This window comes from Macaca mulatta, chromosome 4 (assembly GCF_049350105.2).
Source record: "Macaca mulatta isolate MMU2019108-1 chromosome 4, T2T-MMU8v2.0, whole genome shotgun sequence".
Taxonomy (NCBI): domain Eukaryota; kingdom Metazoa; phylum Chordata; class Mammalia; order Primates; family Cercopithecidae; genus Macaca; species Macaca mulatta.
In genome coordinates this window covers 152,099,112-152,115,677 of record NC_133409.1, presented here as the reverse complement: position 1 = coordinate 152,115,677, position 16,566 = coordinate 152,099,112, and the positions used below count along the sequence as shown (strand labels likewise).

Here is a 16,566-nt window from a genome sequence, read left to right as displayed (position 1 = left end):
CACACATTGTTGTATGACCACTGAACATCACGAAGCACCTGTCTCTGCAGCGACGGTCATTCGAGGGCTTTATCTCGCCTTTGCTCTTTCACCTGATCCTCGTGGACAGCTCCGCCCAAGGTGGCAAGAATGACCATGTGTGAATAAGGGGTGTGGAAGCTGGGCTGACGCGGGAGAGGTAGGAGGGTGCATGTGAAGCTGGACACAGATCAGAATGTGAACCCCACCCCGTCCTGCTCCCAGCCAGAGTTCAGTCCTTCTAGAAAGGGCCATCTGCTCCCCAATTCCTCAGAGCCCTGGAGGCACCACCCTTACTTCTCTCCACTGGGACTGGCTCAGGTGCCTGCTCCTTTCTGGTTCCTCTGCCCTGCCCCCAGATCCCACCCCTCAGCAGGCACCCACGTGCCTGGCTCCATGACGCAGCAGCTGCGGTCTCCTCTTATCAGGGCTCCCCTGTGGGTTGGGGTGGCTCCATTTGTTTAAGACTTAGTCCTGAGGAGCCCCAGCCCCCATGACGTCAAGATTGGCTCCATATAAGGTGAGGGGTCCGCAGCCCATGGTCCCCACGCAGCCACCCAGCTCCGACATGGCCCAGACGGTCCACAGCCTCTGCTCCACCTTTGGCCTCCAGTGCTGCCTCCTCTTCCTTCTAGCTTCTTGGGAGGCAGGTAAGATGCCCACAGCGGGTACAGAAGATAGAAACAGCTTGTTTCTTAGTGCTCATAGAGTTGGACAACAAATAGAAAGGAATGAAGGGAGCGGGCACAGGGCTGCTACAGACAGTTGTCTAGAGTGTTCTCTGCTCAAGTTTGCTGGCTAAGGGACATGTAGTAGGAGATGAAATCCAGCCTGTGCTCTGCTCTTTAAAACATGGCTCACAGGGCTGCGCCCATCCAGAGGGGGTTTCAACTTTGCATAACGACACTGTAGAGGGTGGCAGCCCTGTGTGGTGGGGGTAGGCACCTGATAGTCGTTGAACACCAACTCCAGCTCCGTGCATGGAATTCACAGCTGCTCATGGTGATTTCTTTCTTCTTCTTCTTCTTCTTTTTTTTTTCTTTTTTTGAGATGGAGTCTCGCTCTGTCGCCTAGGCTGGAGTGCAGTGGCGGAATCTTGGCTCACTGCAGCTTCCACCTCCCTGGTTCAAGCGATTCTCCTGCCTCAGCCTCCTGGGTAACTGGGATTACAGGCGCCTGCCATCATGCCTGGCTAATTTTTTGTATTTTTAGTAGACAGGATTTCATCATGTTGGCCAGGCTGGTCTCAAATGCTTGGCCTCAAGTGATTTGCCTGCCTCAGCCTCCCAAAGTGCTAGTATTACAAGCGTAAGCCGCCGTGCCCAGAGACTCATCTCATCTCAGCATCCCCTGAGGTGGCTAATAATATTCCATCTTATAGTTTAGGAGAGTGGACTCAGCGTGATTATGCGCCATATCTCACAGCTAGAGGGAGGTAAGCAGAGATTCCACCTCCACTGCCCCCAGCCCTGGGGGACAGGTGGAACTTCTCTCTTGAGAGCTCTGTTTTGTGCAGACCTAGTTTCCAGTCCTGACTCTGACCCATTTGGCTACTCTGGCCTTCCACACCATCTGTAAAATGGGCTGGATGCTGCTGCCCGGCCGTACCAATATTTGTTGCCTACAGAGCATTTGCACGGCACCAGGTGTTGCTCTAGGGACTTCATCCACGTTTACTCATTTAATCCACATGGCAACTCAGAAAAGTGTGCATCAAAGGCTCTGTCCTTGTCTTACAGTTGGAAAACATCTCAGGGCTTTGAGAGAAAATGAGTATGGACAAGTTTGACGAACAAAACAAACCCTAAAGATAAGATGAAATTGTGAAATTAGTTCACTTAGTCAAGAAACGGACTGCAACTGAACCCAGGGAGCAGAGATGCTAAACACAGGGGCGCTGTAGAGGGCCTGGGCAATTTGGAGGAGGGTCTCCACAAGGCAGATGTACAGCAGCAGATTCAGAGACACTGTCTACCCACTGGACAGTCATCTAAGGACAGAGCCATCCACAGTAATGGCGCTGATGATCTGGAACCAGGGCTGGGACAGTCGTGAGTCTGGAAGTCTCCTCCAAGCAGTACTGGGGGCAGGGCAGGCAGGCAGCACCTTCTCCTTCCAGTAGTGCAGACAGAGGGTGATGTTAGAGGCAGTGCCCCTTCCCTGAGCGCAGGCAGGTTGCGGCCAGGGGTGGAGGCAGGGGCAGGTGGGTGGTGAATGGCGGGAACTGAGGAATCTTTGAGCTGCCTCTGAAAGATATCAGCAGTGCGTCCTGTCTGTGCCCTGACTTGATGTCTGTCTCCCCTACCTTGAGGGTCTGGAGACAGAGGCACCAGAGCTGCCCAACACCTCCTGGCCCCATCTCGCCTGCCTTTCCTTCCGCTTCCCCTCAGGCGGATTGTCCGCCGGCTGCTCTCTCCTCCTTCCATCTTGCAGCTTAAGGAAGAGGAACCTGCAGGGGGCGGAAGGGAATCCACTCCATTCACAGTAGCTCTGAGATTTGCTTCAGGGCAGAGATCTGAATTCCTGAGATTCCGATGGGGCCATGTGGGCGTGGTCTCGGAGAGGAGATAGGCGTGGCAGGGCGGGATGGAGGGAGGGGTGGGGAGGACATGGGGAGCTGGCTGCTCCCATTCTGCAGATTTTGAAGACAAGAGCGAGTAGGTGACAGGTGGGGATGGCTTGAGGCTGGGCTTGGGTTGTGATGAGGTCGGGTGGAACTGGAGTGTGAATCAGGGCTAGTCCATGGCTGTGCCCAGCAGAGAGAAAGGCCTGGGCAGGACGAGAAGAGGGACAACTGGGATGGATGAAGCCCTTTAGTCTACCATTCTGGTGAGGGGGCCCTGACATTTGTCCACAGGACCAGTCAACACGCAGACAGATAACTAGATCCTGGAACCCCAGAGTCTGCATCATGCAGTCACAGAACCACGGGTACAGTCTAGATTAAATCATCAGGGGGAGCACAGGTGCAGTCTAGCTTAAATAATCAGAGGGAGGCACAGATGCAGTTTAGATTAAATCATCAGAGGGAGGCACAGGTGCAGTCTAGATTAAATCATCAGAGGGAGGCACAGGCACAGTCCAGATGAACTCACCTGAGGGAGCACAGGTGAGTCAGGAGATGGGAATTGGGACTGGGGTCCTTGGAAGAATCTAACAAGAACATTTTCCTATAACAAATGCTATTTGATTTAATTTCCGTAACAAATAATGTATGCTCATTGTAGAAAATGGAAAATAGAAAAAATCAGAAAGAAAAATAAAATCTCTCTGTATACTCCCTAGTCCCCAGGCAATCATTTGATTATATCTCCCTTTAGCTTTCCTTTTTTTTTTTGTTTTTGTAGAGACAGGTCTCGCTATGTTGCCCAGACTGGTCCTTCTGCCTCAGCCTCCCTAAGTGCTGGGATTATAGGTGTGAGCAACTGTGCCCACCAGTTTTCTTTTTCTATGTCTGTGTTTTAAGCCACTTATTGAACTAATACTGTATAGATATTTTAACAAGCATTTACCCACATTATTGCAAATGGAGCATGCCATTTATGGGGGTAAGGATACCAGGAAACACTAGAGATGCTCTTTTGGGAGAGCGTGCTCTGACAGAGACTCCAAGGCATGAGTTGCTTAGTAAGATGTTCTCTCTTCCTCCCTCCCTCCCTCCCTTCCTTTCCTTCCTTCCCTTTTTCTCTTTCCCTCCCTCTCTCTTCTTCCTTTCTTTCTTTCCCTTCCTTCCTTCTTCTTTCTTTCTCTTTCTTTCTCTCTTTTTCTTCTTTCCTCCCTTCCTCCCTCCCTTCCTTCCTTCTTTTCTTTCTTTTTTCTTCTTTCCTCCTTTCCTTCCTTCCTTCCTTCCTTCCTTCCTTCCTTCTCTTTCTTTCTTCTTTTGACAGACTCTCGCTCTGTGGCCCACGTTGGAGTGCAGTGGCATGATCTTGGCTCACTGCAACCTCCGCCTCCCAGGTTCAACTGATTCTCCTGCCTCAGTCTCCTGAGTAGCTGGGATTACAGGCTGCTGCCACCATGCCCGGCTAGTTTTCATATTTTTAGTAGAGATGGGGTTTTGCCATGTTGGCCAGGCTGGTCTCGAACTCCTGACCTCAGGTGATCTGCCCACATTGGCCTCCCCAAGTGCTGGGATTACAGGTGCGAGCCATTGTGCCCAGCTGATGTCCTCCCTTTCAAATGAGTGAACGAAGCAGATGGCAGGGACCTTTGGCACTGTGCATTGTTTTGATGTTGTGGGATTTGTTCTTATTCTTTTATCCCGACTGAACATCCATCCACAATGTCTTGTGCTAAAGTTGGATTTTCTCTTCTGCACCTCCTGCCTATTCTTCAATGACCAAAACAGTTCTTTTCAGGCTACGATGGTTGTATGTGGAATGAATATCTCCTGGTGAAAACTTCCTAGGGAAGTAAGTCACTACCAAAAGTAGATCGTCTGGGGAAGAGATGCTTCTTTTGTCCTGGGGGTTTACACTGATTTGCCTCTTGGCTGTGTCAGGACCAAGGAATCCCTTGAGCTTTACCTCAGCTTTTTACAATCTATGGTTCCACAACTGTTTGATGCAGATCTAAAATTCTAAAATCTTGTTATCTGAGTCTAGTTATGGACTGTGATCCTGTGGTTTAATGAGAACTGGTATCCCAGAATTGGTGGGCCAGAGGCCGCCTTTCAACATCTTTTCATCTCAGAGCTCAATTACTTAACAGCGGAAGTTGCCCCTTGGTGTTCCAGCCTGCGGAGGTCACAAATACATTTGGTTTCTACTTAATGTGCATTATGAAACGTTGTTGGCAAGGCTTCTAAGGAATTTTCATCAGTCTTGTTCTTTCATTCATTATTCGACAAATATTTACAAAGTGCCTCCTATGGACCAGATACTGTTCTAGGCTGGAGACAGTGACAAACAAAACAAATAAAAATCCCTGCCAGGGCAGGCCAGGCCAGGCGCAGTGGCTCATGCCTATAATCCTAATACTTTAGGAGGCTGAGACAAGAGGATCACTGAGGACCATAGTTTGAGACCAGCCTGGCCAACATAGTGAGACCCTGTGTCTTAAAAAAAAAGGGGGAGAGGGGCATAGTGGCTCACATTTGTAGTCCCAGATGACAGGGGGCTGAGGCGGGGGGATTGCTTGAGCCCAGGAGGTCAGGGCTGCAGTGAGCTGTGACCATACCACTGCACTCCAGCCTGGTGCAGAGTAAGACTCTGTCTCAAAAACAACAACAACAACAACAACAACAACAACAATAATAACAACAACGACAACAACCCTGGCCGGACGCGATGGCTCATGCCTGTAGTCCCAGCACTTTGGGAGGCTGAGGTGGGCAGATCATGAGGTCAGGAGATCGAGACCATCCTAGCTAACACAGTGAAACCCCATCTCTACTAAAAATACAAAAAATTAGCTGGGCGTGGTGGCACATGCCTGTAGTCCCAGCTACTCAGGAGGCTGAAGCAGGAAAATCACTTGAACCTGGGAGGTGGAGGTTGAAATGAACCCAGATCACACCACTGCACTCCAGCCTTGGCGACAGAGTGAGACTCCGTCTCAAAAAACAAAAAAACAAACAAAAACAAAACCCTTGCCATAGTGGAAATTTAATTGTATTTATCACATATCAGAAAGTGATGATCAGAAAGTGGCCCAGGAATGCAGAGGCTGCTGTTTTCAAGAGGGTGGCCACAGCAGGTGAGAGGTGGATGGGGCAGGCAGGAGGGTAGGGCTACTGCTCAGGCTCCCCTTACAACCAGGAGAAGGACAGGGCAAGGCATGAGATTATTTCAGAGACTACAATGTGGATTCAACAAACATTTAAACAGCTTCTGTGCTCCAGAGTCTGCCATGGTCCACACTTCCTTTAACCCTCACATTCAGCTGGTGCAGTCAGCATCATGGTTATTTACAGTTGAGAACATGGAGCTTCAGAGCACTTAAGTGACCTGAGCAAGAACGCAAAACTGTTGAGGGACTGAGCCTGGATGCCAAACCTGTCCTCTGATTCTTTAAGGCCAGTGGAAATTGCCCTTTGCATTGCTGCCAGCTCATTTATTCACTCGATAGATAGTCATTCATCCCTTATCATGTTTAAAAGCCTCTGGGGCACAGTGAAAAGTCTAATTTTGCCAATTACTTAACCTCTTTGCATCTCCTTTCCCCACCTGTAAAACAGTAAGATCACCATCCTCACTTCACAGGTTCATAATTATTTGATTAAATAAACAAATATATGAACAGCACCTTTCAGGGAGTCCACACATGTCAGTGTCCTTCCTTCTTTAAAAGACTGGGCTGACCTATTGGCTGTGCACTGTGGTGTTCACCAGCAGCGAACTGGGCCCAGGAGCCCAGATGCATGTTCAGATTCTGTCTCGACCACTTACTTCCTGGGTGTCCTTGAGAAGATTACTTAACCATTCAGAACCTTGTTTCTTCATCTATACAACTGGGAGAATAGGAAATAGTTCTCAACCTCAACAGGTTCTTGTGAAACGTAAGTAAGTTAACGTACGCCCTCACTTGTAGAACCTGCCTCTCTCGTTGTAGAGCTCCAGAAAGGTTGCCCGTTGCTATTGTTGTGGGACTATGTCCAGGTCACTTTTCCTCCATGAAATGTAAATTTCTCAGATGTAAAATAGGGGAACTTGACCGCTTCTAAAGAGCCTTGTGGAGCACTGGGAGACCAATCACCATAGAAGAGAATCCAGAAAGAGAATGTCTGTGAGGCCACCAGCCACGTCCCAGGGCTGGGGAAGGTGTCCAATAAACAATAGCTATTACTGGTATTGCTGCCAAGGAGATCATGTAATGGGATTGGGAGAGCAGAGTGCTGGCCTGATCATTCAGCCCCCTTCTCTCCCCTCACTCGCAATTCCTTTCAGAGACTTGGGCTTCTCTATTAACCTCACACCCTTCTTGTCCCGCCCATATTTCTTTCAAGGACTGAGCTCCCCAGGCTGATTCTGCCCATCAGCAGGCAGGTGGACTGTGGTTTCTTGTGATTGGGAATAGGTCCAGGTTCTGGTTGCCGCCTTAAGCTAACAGGGACTGGAAACCTCAGTTATGTAACGACACTATCTCTTTCACTCTTTGGTGATCTCTTGGCCTTCACTCTTTCGGCTAGGTATCAGAGACCTCTCCTCTGTCTCCATCAGGTTGTTTTTCCATGGAATTAAGGCGTGCATCTGTCCACTGATAGGGGCATTTTCTCTCACACCCTGTCCTTAAACATAGTCAGTCCCTCCCACAAGCTAGTTGCCTCGTTTACTCCTGTCAGGACCCCCAAGCAGATCTCTTTTCCTTTCAAGATGGCCCCCTTCATCTATCCCCAGTTGGCTTTAAATGTGTGAAGAGGGGGACCCAGTGGGGTGACCATAAGGGTTGGGTCATCTCATCCATTCTCCTCATCCAACTTTATCTCCGAAATGAAAACTTCCCATCCCCTTCCTCTACTCATCCTCCATTCTTCTTATACATCTCTCACTCACAACCTGTGTCTACCTGCTAATCCCTATTTGAAGTTCTGCCAGAGGTCTTACCTCAATTTCTCACACTGTTACATTTGGGATGGTGTTAGAATGTTATGGAAAGGTGGAGAGTCTAATGTTTATTTCTGGTCTTCTCAGCTACGCCATGGAAAGGAGACTCCATTCCATAAGTTACAGACCCTAAAGGGGCACCTGCACAGTAAAATGCTAGTCCATATATGCCCTCAAAACCTTATCATTGGATAGGCGTAGCAGGGAGTGGAGGTCGGCAGGCACACAAACAACTGTAACGTGAAGTTGAAGGTAACAGGACAGAATGATGAATAAAGACCTTTTCAAGCACTGAAATGAAGCTGGATTTAATCTGTTTAGGCAGATCAGAAAAGATGCCCTAAAGCCAGAAGGCCTTGAGATGGAGAGTTGAGGAGATGTGGAAGGGGATGAGGTGGCAGGCTTGCTGAAGGCACAGCCTGAGCCCAGAGGCTGGAGGTGAGAATGGGGAATAGATATCATAGTATTCAAAGGAGACTGACTGGGGAGTCATACTGTGGGGAGCAAAGAGATCTCCTAGAGAAGGAGGTGGGAGGCGGGAGTTGGAGAAGATCATGGGGAAGTTTCTTATTTGCCTCTCTCCCTCCACAGGTGCTACTGCATTCCAAGAATATCAGAAAACTGGGGAACTCTCAACATCTGATCACATATTTCCCCTCACTCCAGGCCTTGTTTATAGTATCCCTTTGGATCACACTGTTCATTCAGGACAAAGACCTCCAGAGCTCCCTAAATCTACAGAAATCCATGAGCGAAAACGCCACTGCACCACCACACGCCCTTCTAAGCCAACTGACAAGCCTATAGACAACTCCAAAACTACAGAGCACAAAAGCTCTACAGATAATCATGAGGCTCCTCCCTCTTCTGAAGAAAACTCCAGCAATCAAGGGAAAGACCCAACGATCCGGAATCAGCACTCTGTTGATCCTGCTTACTCCACTACCGCACATAAAGAATCCTCTGAAAAACAACATATAACGCCAGCACCCAAGAGCAAAATAAATTGTCATAAGTCCACAACAGGCAAATCAACAGCAACAAGAAAACCAGATGAAACTGGAAGATCTTTGGAAAAGTCCATGAGTACTTTGGATAATAAAAGTACCACCTCACATAAGACTACAACTTCCTTCCACAACTCAGGCAATTCACAGACCAAGCAAAAAAACACATCTTTTTCAGAAAAAGTCACAGCAGCCTCAAAAACAACATACAAGACTACAGGAACCCCAGAAGAGTCAGAAAAAACTGAAGATTACAGAACAACAGTTGCCTCAGATAAGCTCCTGACAAAAACTACAAAAAACATACACGAGACCATATCAGCCAATGAGACACAATCTCTAGCAAAGCCTACAGAACATGGAGAAAGGACAGCCAATGGGAACACCACACCATCCCCAGCAGAGCCTACAGAACATGGAGAAAGGACAGCCAACGAGAAAACCATACCATCCCCAGCAGAACCTACAGAAAATGGACAAAGGACCCCATTTGCCAATGAGAAGACCACATCATTCCCAGAAGAGCCTACAGAAAATAGAGGAAGGACAGCCAATGAGAACACCACACCATCCCCAGCAGAGCCTACAGAACATGGAGAAAGGACAGCCAATGGGAACACCACACCATCCCCAGCAGAGCCTACAGAACATGGAGAAAGGACAGCCAACGAGAAAACCATACCATCCCCAGCAGAGCCTACAGAAAATGGACAAAGGACCCCATTTGCCAATGAGAAGACCACATCATTCCCAGAAGAGCCTACAGAAAATAGAGGAAGGACAGCCAATGAGAACACCACACCATCCCCAGCAGAGCCTACAGAACATGAAGAAATTACCCCATTTGCCAATGAGAAGACCACATCATCCCCAGCAAAGCCTACAGAAAATAGAGGAAGGACAGCCAATGAGAACACCACACCATCCCCAGCAGAGCCTACAGAAAATGGACAAAGGACCCCATTTGCCAATGAGAAGACCACATCATTCCCAGAAGAGCCTACAGAAAATAGAGGAAGGACAGCCAATGAGAACACCACACCATCCCCAGCAGAGCCTACAGAACATGAAGAAATGACCCCATTTGCCAATGAGAACACCACACTATCCCCAGCAAAGCCTACAGAACATGGAGAAAGGACACCATCAGCCAATGAGAAGACCATACCATCTCCAGCAGAGCCTACAGAACATGAACAAATGACCCCATCGGCCATTGAGAACACCACACCATCCCCAGTAGAGCCTACAGAATATGGAGAGAAGACTACATTGGCCAATGAGAAGATCACAGTATCCCCAGAAGGGCCTACAGAACATGGAGCAAAAACTACGTTGGCCAATGAGAAGATCACACCATCTGTAGCAGAGCCTACAGAACATGGAGAAAGGACCACATCACCCAATGACAAGATCACCTCATCTGCAGCAGAGTCTACAGAACATAGAGAATGGACTACATCAGCCAATGTGATCACACCAGCCCCAGCAGAGCCTATAGAACATGGAGAAAGGACCACATTGGCCCATGAGAAGATGACACAAGTCACAAAAAAGTCTACAGAACACCCAGAAAAGACCATGTCAACCGCAGAGAAAACCACAAGAGCCTCAGAAAAGCCTACACTATACTCAGAGAAGACCAGATCCACCAAAGAGAAAAACACATCAGTCCCAGAAAAGCCTACAGAAAACCCGAGGAACACCACACTGACCACTGAGACCATAAAAGCCCCAGTAAAGTCCACAGAAAACCCAGAAAAAACAGCAGCAGTCACAAAGACTATAAAACCTTCAGTCAAGGTCGCAGGAGACAAATCTCTCACTACTACCTCTTCTCATCTAAATAAAACTGAGGTTACTCATCAGGTGCCCACTGGTTCTTTCACCCTCATTACACGTAGAATGAAGTTGAGTGCTATCACATTAGAAGCCCCAGGCAATGAGAGCCATCCATACCTCAATAAAGATGACTCACAGAAAGGTATCCACGCTGGACAGATTGGGGAGAATGATTCATTCCCTGCATGGGCCATAGTTGTTGTGGTCCTGGTGGCTGTGATTCTCCTCCTGGTGTTCCTTGGCCTGGTCTTCTTGGTAAGGGACAGATGTGCCCCATGGAAATCAACCTATGGGATAGGGAATTGGGGACACATTAAGGGTCAGAGTTACAGGGAATAATGAGTCTAGGAAAAGAGACATGGCAGAAGTGGGAGGAACAGTAATAGAGGAAGAGTTTTGGTGAAAACTGAGGAGAAAGACAATAAATACACAGGAGGTAAAAAGCTGGAACTGGAGAGAAGGCTGTGGCTGAGAATGAAAGGGCGTGAAAGAGAAAGTGTCGGGGATGGAGAGTCTGGGGTATGAGAATAGGAGGTATAAGGACAAGGAGAATATGGTAGAGGAGGGAACTGGGACTTATTGTATCGGATCTAGAGCTGGAATAAACATCAAGATGGAATCTTGAAAACAGAATGAAGACCTGAGGTGAGTGTTGAGAAAAACAAATCGCAGATGGTTCTCATTCCTCCTTTCTCATCCCAATCACAGGTCTCCTATATGATTCGGACACGCCGCACACTAACCCAGAACACCCAGGACAATGACCCAGAGGATGAGGGTGGCCCCAATTCCTACCCAGTCTACCTGATGGAGCAGCAGAATCTTGGCATGGGCCAGATCCCTTCCCCACGGTGATCTTGGAATAGGAGCCCAGCCCTGGCTCTTCCATGCTCTGCCCCTTTCCTGGATGAGGAACTGGACTCACAATTTCTATTTCCTGGACTACAGGAAGGGCAGAGAATACTGATGGTTACCAGTATTAACCCTTCCTCTGTTCTTCATTGAAACTGGTTGGCGAACGAAGTGATAAGCAAGGAGGGTGTAAGTTTAGGGGTCAAAGAACAAAGAATGAATAATACGAGCAGACATTCTCTGTAGAATGTGATGGTCTGAGAACGAAAAGGTGTTTGATGGACATGTTGGGGGACCAATGCAGAACTGCACTGAGTCCTAAAGAAAGGACAGGAGCCTTAGAAGGCAATGCCCCAGACTGACTTGTGAGTGGGGATTATGGGGAAAGGGAGAGACTGAGGGCAGAGTCTCTGGGTTTCAGGACAGCATTGTTATTTCCATTCACTATTATTTAAGAGTTTGCATGTAAACAGGCTCATCTCTGAGTTCTCAGGACCCTTGCTTCCGCCCCATTTTCTTAATAAAAAAACACAAAAAAACAAAACAAAAAAAAACGGATCCAAGAAGAAAAAAGAATTTATTTCCTTCTCCACTCTCTCCATGCCCTGGAGAAAAAAAAATTCAGAAGAAATCACAAATCTCTCTCATCCACATGGTTGACCCCTCTTCCTCCCAAATCCCTTAGTTTTCCTAAACGTCTACAGCGGACACCCTGTTGGTTTGGCTTGCTGGGTTGTGGGTGGACACACAAGGAGGGGATTTTTGTTTGGCCAGCAGTCTCACCCACTGATCTCCATCCCAGACTTTCCCTGATGGTGTCTCAGCATTTATTTTCCTGTCTCTTCCACCAAAAGTCAGCTGTGGCTTTATGTCGTAAAAGTTACCCATCTTCTCTACCATCCCCATACTCTCCCCTCCCACCTTCACCCCAGATTCCAATTTTCCTCCTTGTAGTCATTTCATCTATGTGTTTTCTACATTTTCTCTCTCTCTTCTTATGGCCATTTCACCTTACTACTGATTGGGCAGAGGGGAAAAGAAGAATGATGATAATAGTTTCCTTCTACTGACCTTTTTTATAATAAAGTATAACATGTTTATAAAGGGCATCATAGTTATTAGACTATCTATTGGGAGAAAGTTCTGACTGGTGTTCCTGGCTCCGGCTGAGACCTTACAGAAGAGGAGGAGCCGGAGGAGATGGAGGGCAGGACTGGCAATCTATGGAGGGTCAAGAAAGGGGAGGCTGAATTTCTATTGCTCCAAAAATGCCTCCTTTCTGGGTTTAGATAAGAGCCAGCCTTAGTGCAGGCCGGGTTTATTCGCATGGTGGCAAAATGAGTAGAAAAACCTGTCAATTAAAAAGTATTTTAAAGCACCTATTATATACTCTGTTGAAGATATAAAGAAGTATAAGACATAGTTCTCACCTGAGACACAAAGATAGGAAAATTAAAATTAAATAATTTAACAAGAGTTGTCACAAGGTAGGTGCTATACAGAATAAACAACACCCTAATTCATTAAGCCCAACTCCGTGAGTATCTGCTATGCCCCCTATTTATGTTAGGACACCAGCCCTCCTCCAAAACCATTCTGTGCCCATGTCAGTCCCAACAGAAACTTCCCATCACCCATGCAGCCTTGGCTCTCTTACCAGAGGAAGATGGCATCATCACTAACAGAAAAGATGCCCCACTTTGCTGCCAGGCTCCTAAACGTAACTCCATCCAGAATCAAACAGTGGGGCCACAGGTCACTCACTATCTGTTCCTTTGGGCATCCCCATTTGCTGAAAGCTGGAAACCTATCATGGTCAGTAATCCCAACACTGACACTGATGTCATTGAACTATCTGGCCCTGGCTGGGCTGGGAAGGCCCTTATTACTGAATCTCCCACCAGAAACCTACTCTGCTAAGTGCAAGATTGAAGCTTGACTCTCAGAGAGCGGGCATGCCAGGTGCCAGAGGGACCCAGATTTAGGCCCCTGGAGAAAGGAGGTAGAGGGACACCTGGGTTCCGGAAGGGGCTGGAGAGCCCTCGAGAAAAGGAGGAAGACGCCTGGATTTTAGTTGTCTGAGCAGGTGGTGACTCAGCTTGTGGTATCTGCCAGGACAGGAGTCTCTCTCTGCCCTGGGAGGGATGCAGAGACCCTTAAACTCAGCCTGGACCCCAATTCAAAAACAAAACGAAATAAAAACATCTCTGCCCCTAGAGTCCTAAACATCCAACCGGGCAGACCCCTCCCCTATCAAGACACCAAAATGCAGCACTAGGGGTCAAACGGGGATGGGGAGGTTCTTCGCCCGGCAAATGCGGACTGGGGGCCTTGGGGCGCGGCGGGTGTCTCCTTCCCACTTCTCTCCCCTCTCCATTCCCCGCTAATTATCACTTTGAAATCCAGGTGGAAATCCTTTAACAAGCTCCAGGACTGGGCCCTCATTGGGGATAATTACTTAATGAGTAGGACACGAGAGAATGCGCTCTCTCAGCCCCCAGGGAGGACACGAGTGCCCCCAGGGAGGAACGAGTGCCCCGAGGGCAGGCGGCGGCCGGGGCGCCGGAAGCTTCTGTCCCGGCGGAGTTGGAGAGGGGACTCCGGTTCCCCGAGACTGCGGTCCTCCCTCATTCTTCCGGGTTCCACTTTGCGGGCGGCTTCTGATCTCTCGCGGACAGCGCAAATTTGTGGTTCGAGGCCGCTGCTCCCGCAGCGCCCCAGCCCGACAGCGCCGAATCCCCTCCTCCCAGCTCAGTTCCCGGGGGGGAGGGGGGGGCGGGCCGCACTGACAGGCCTGGGCGTCGCTCCTACCCCTGAGACATTGGCCATAAAACTGACACACGTTTGTGATGTGCTTTCACTTACATCGCACCTGTGAACCTCCCATCACCCTGCGAGTTAGGAGGCCTGTTTCACAGATGAGAAAACCGAGGCTCAGAGAAGAGCCCTGTTCAAACCCACACGGCTCCTATGGAATAGAAGACTTACTTTATTTTTCTCCATTCACTTTGTTCCTCAGTGGAGCCAGGTTCTCACACCGAGGCAGCCCCAATCTAGGTGGGTGGGATGTTATATGGACCACCTAAGGAACAGAATATAATTTAGATTTGCGAGAGTGTGTCCAGCCTCTTCTTCCAGAGTCCAGGCCTCCCTTTCCAGTCCCTTGAACGTCCAGAGTCGTCTTCTGGCCTCACCGCCAGTATCCCACGGCAGGGTTTTTTTCTGCCAGCCTCTGTCCCCTGACACACATTAACTGGCCTGATAGTCACAGGCTCTGCAACCTCCCCTCACAGCTGTCCCTGGAGAGGTGCTGGCACAAGAAGATCCAATGATTTGGGACACAGTAACCTCCATTTTTCTCCCCTCTGCCTCCTACAAAGGCCTCTGTCCCAGAAATGAGACATCCCCAGAGAAAACCGGTTTCTGCTGACCTGTGGCTGGGAGGGTGGGTCTCGTCTCCTCTCACAGATTTGATCCCCTTGTTCTCTCTCCCGTTCCCTGCTTCTTCCCTCATGTTGTCAGGGCTTTAAGATGTCCCTCCCTGGAGAGGGAGGGTCCAGAAGTTGTGACCTCCCCTGCCTGGTGGCAACTATAATGCCACAGCTATGGTCAAGTGAGAAAAGAAACTGAGCCAGACACATTGTTGGAGCAACCCTCAGAAACCAGGAATCCAGCGTTCCCAGTCCTCACTGTCTTGGATCCTACCCCACCTGATCTTACTCATCCCAGAACCCTGCTCCTGGCGAGTTTTTAATTCTTTCTGCAATTTCACGTCCCATTGAGACACCAGGCATCAAGGGCCCCTCTGGAACCCATCTCCGCTCTAGAACCCAGGCACTCTAGATAACTTCCCACGTGGATTATTTCAAGATGAGGTGAGGGAAATTAGCCCCCACCTCCTGCATACAGGTGATGCTTCTCTTTGGAATCTTAACTGGTAAGTGAATTATAAATTGGAGAGGACACGAAGGGCACAAGTCTGAAGGAAACAAGGGTTCCTGTCCCATTGTTTGCTTCTCATTTTTTCAGCGAAAGCAAAATGCAAGCAAAGGTGAACTTTTTCACCCCTTTCTGCAGGTCAGTACTAACGATGATTCTGGACCCCCCCCCTCTTTCACTTTGCAACAAACCCACCTTCATCCTCTCCTTCCAATGCTCCGCTGTAAGCATGAACGCAAACAGCTGCATTGCATTTCGTGGGCTTAATGGCTGCTCGACAAATCCTTTGTATCTAACTTGAAAATTCTAATTTCAGCATCATCCTTAAATCCTTACTACAGCTAGGCTCCAAGTCTAAAGCCAAGCCAAATGAATATATCACAGAAATACTGCCTAAATTAAGATCCTCAGCCGGCTTTCATAATCTCTGGATAGAGACAAGTAGGTATCCTGGGATGAAGGAACTATGTATGGGTTTTATATCAGGCTGGAGACCTGGAGAGTTCAATCCGCATTCATGTCTTCCTAGCCACTTTACCTGATTCCTCTTCTTGCTGCCTTCAGTGTTTCCTCCACGTTTCAAGTTTGTCTGCCTAACGACTACAACCCAATGTCAGGCAGATTTATAAAGCCCCTTCACTTCCACTGTAGGATAAAATGTCATAAAAAGAAAGTGAGGAAGTTGTTTAATTAGAACAGAAACTAACCCTAAACTGAATAAACTGCTTTGTGGTGTTTTCTCTTATGTCTGTTGCCGGGGTTCTCTCGCGTGCGGAATTGATAGATTTTTGGTCTTGCTGACCTAGAGGATGAAGCTGCAGACCCCCGCAGCACGTGTCGCAGTTCTTAAAGATTGTTCTCCAAAATTTGTTTCACTACAGACGTTTGCATGCGTCTGGGCTTTTTCCTGTTGGTAGGTTCGTGGTCTCGCTGACAGAAGCAAGGCTGCAAACCTGCGTGGTGAGCGTTAGCGAAAACACAGCGTATCTGGAGTTTTATCATTCTCCCCAGTGGATTCGTGGTCTTGCACTGACAGGAGCAAAGCTGCAGACCCACGTGGTAAGTGTTAATGGCCTATAAAAACAATGTATCTGGAGTTTTTCATTCTCCCCAGTGGATTTGTGGCCTCAGTCAAGCTTTAGGAGCGACGCTACAGACCGCTAAACAGCGAGTATTACAGCTCCTAAAGTCAGCATACACCCAGAAAATCACCAACAATACTACACACAACGAAAAAACAAAACACCCACAGCACAAAGACGGAGCGTATTGTTACTGGTTAGCGCTGGCAGCCTGCTTTTATTCCCTTATCTGGCCCCACCCACATCCTACTGATTGGTCCATTTTACAGAGAGTTGATTGGT

General features: G+C 48.4%; 1 protein-coding gene and 1 long non-coding RNA gene across 2 annotated transcripts; one reads left to right on the top strand and one right to left on the bottom strand.

Moving 5' to 3' along the window:
• The first annotated feature begins 511 nt into the window (after nucleotides 1-511).
• On the top strand, nucleotides 512-11,817 carry MUCL3 (mucin like 3). The gene is made up of 3 exons (XM_078000591.1): nucleotides 512-668; nucleotides 8,154-10,666; nucleotides 11,120-11,817. The coding sequence occupies exons 1-3, from the start codon at nucleotides 512-514 to the stop codon at nucleotides 11,264-11,266; spliced, it is 2,817 nt and encodes a 938-aa protein (XP_077856717.1). The 3' UTR covers nucleotides 11,267-11,817.
• Nucleotides 5,609-13,007, bottom strand: LOC114677648 (uncharacterized). The gene is made up of 3 exons (XR_013416694.1): nucleotides 12,921-13,007; nucleotides 10,529-10,698; nucleotides 5,609-6,185 (listed from the first exon to the last, which is right to left on the bottom strand). It is a non-coding gene; the product is annotated as an uncharacterized LOC114677648 (long non-coding RNA).
• Between the last annotated feature and the right edge of the window lie 3,559 nt (nucleotides 13,008-16,566).

Coding starts and splice junctions, on each gene's coding strand:
- MUCL3 (XM_078000591.1), top strand. CDS start 512: ATGACGTCAAGATTGGCTCCATATAAGGTGAGGGGTCCGCAGCCCATG. Junction 669..8,153: donor TCTAGCTTCTTGGGAGGCAG/GTAAGATGCCCA, acceptor CTCCCTCCACAG/GTGCTACTGCATTCCAAGAA. Junction 10,667..11,119: donor TCCTTGGCCTGGTCTTCTTG/GTAAGGGACAGA, acceptor TCCCAATCACAG/GTCTCCTATATGATTCGGAC.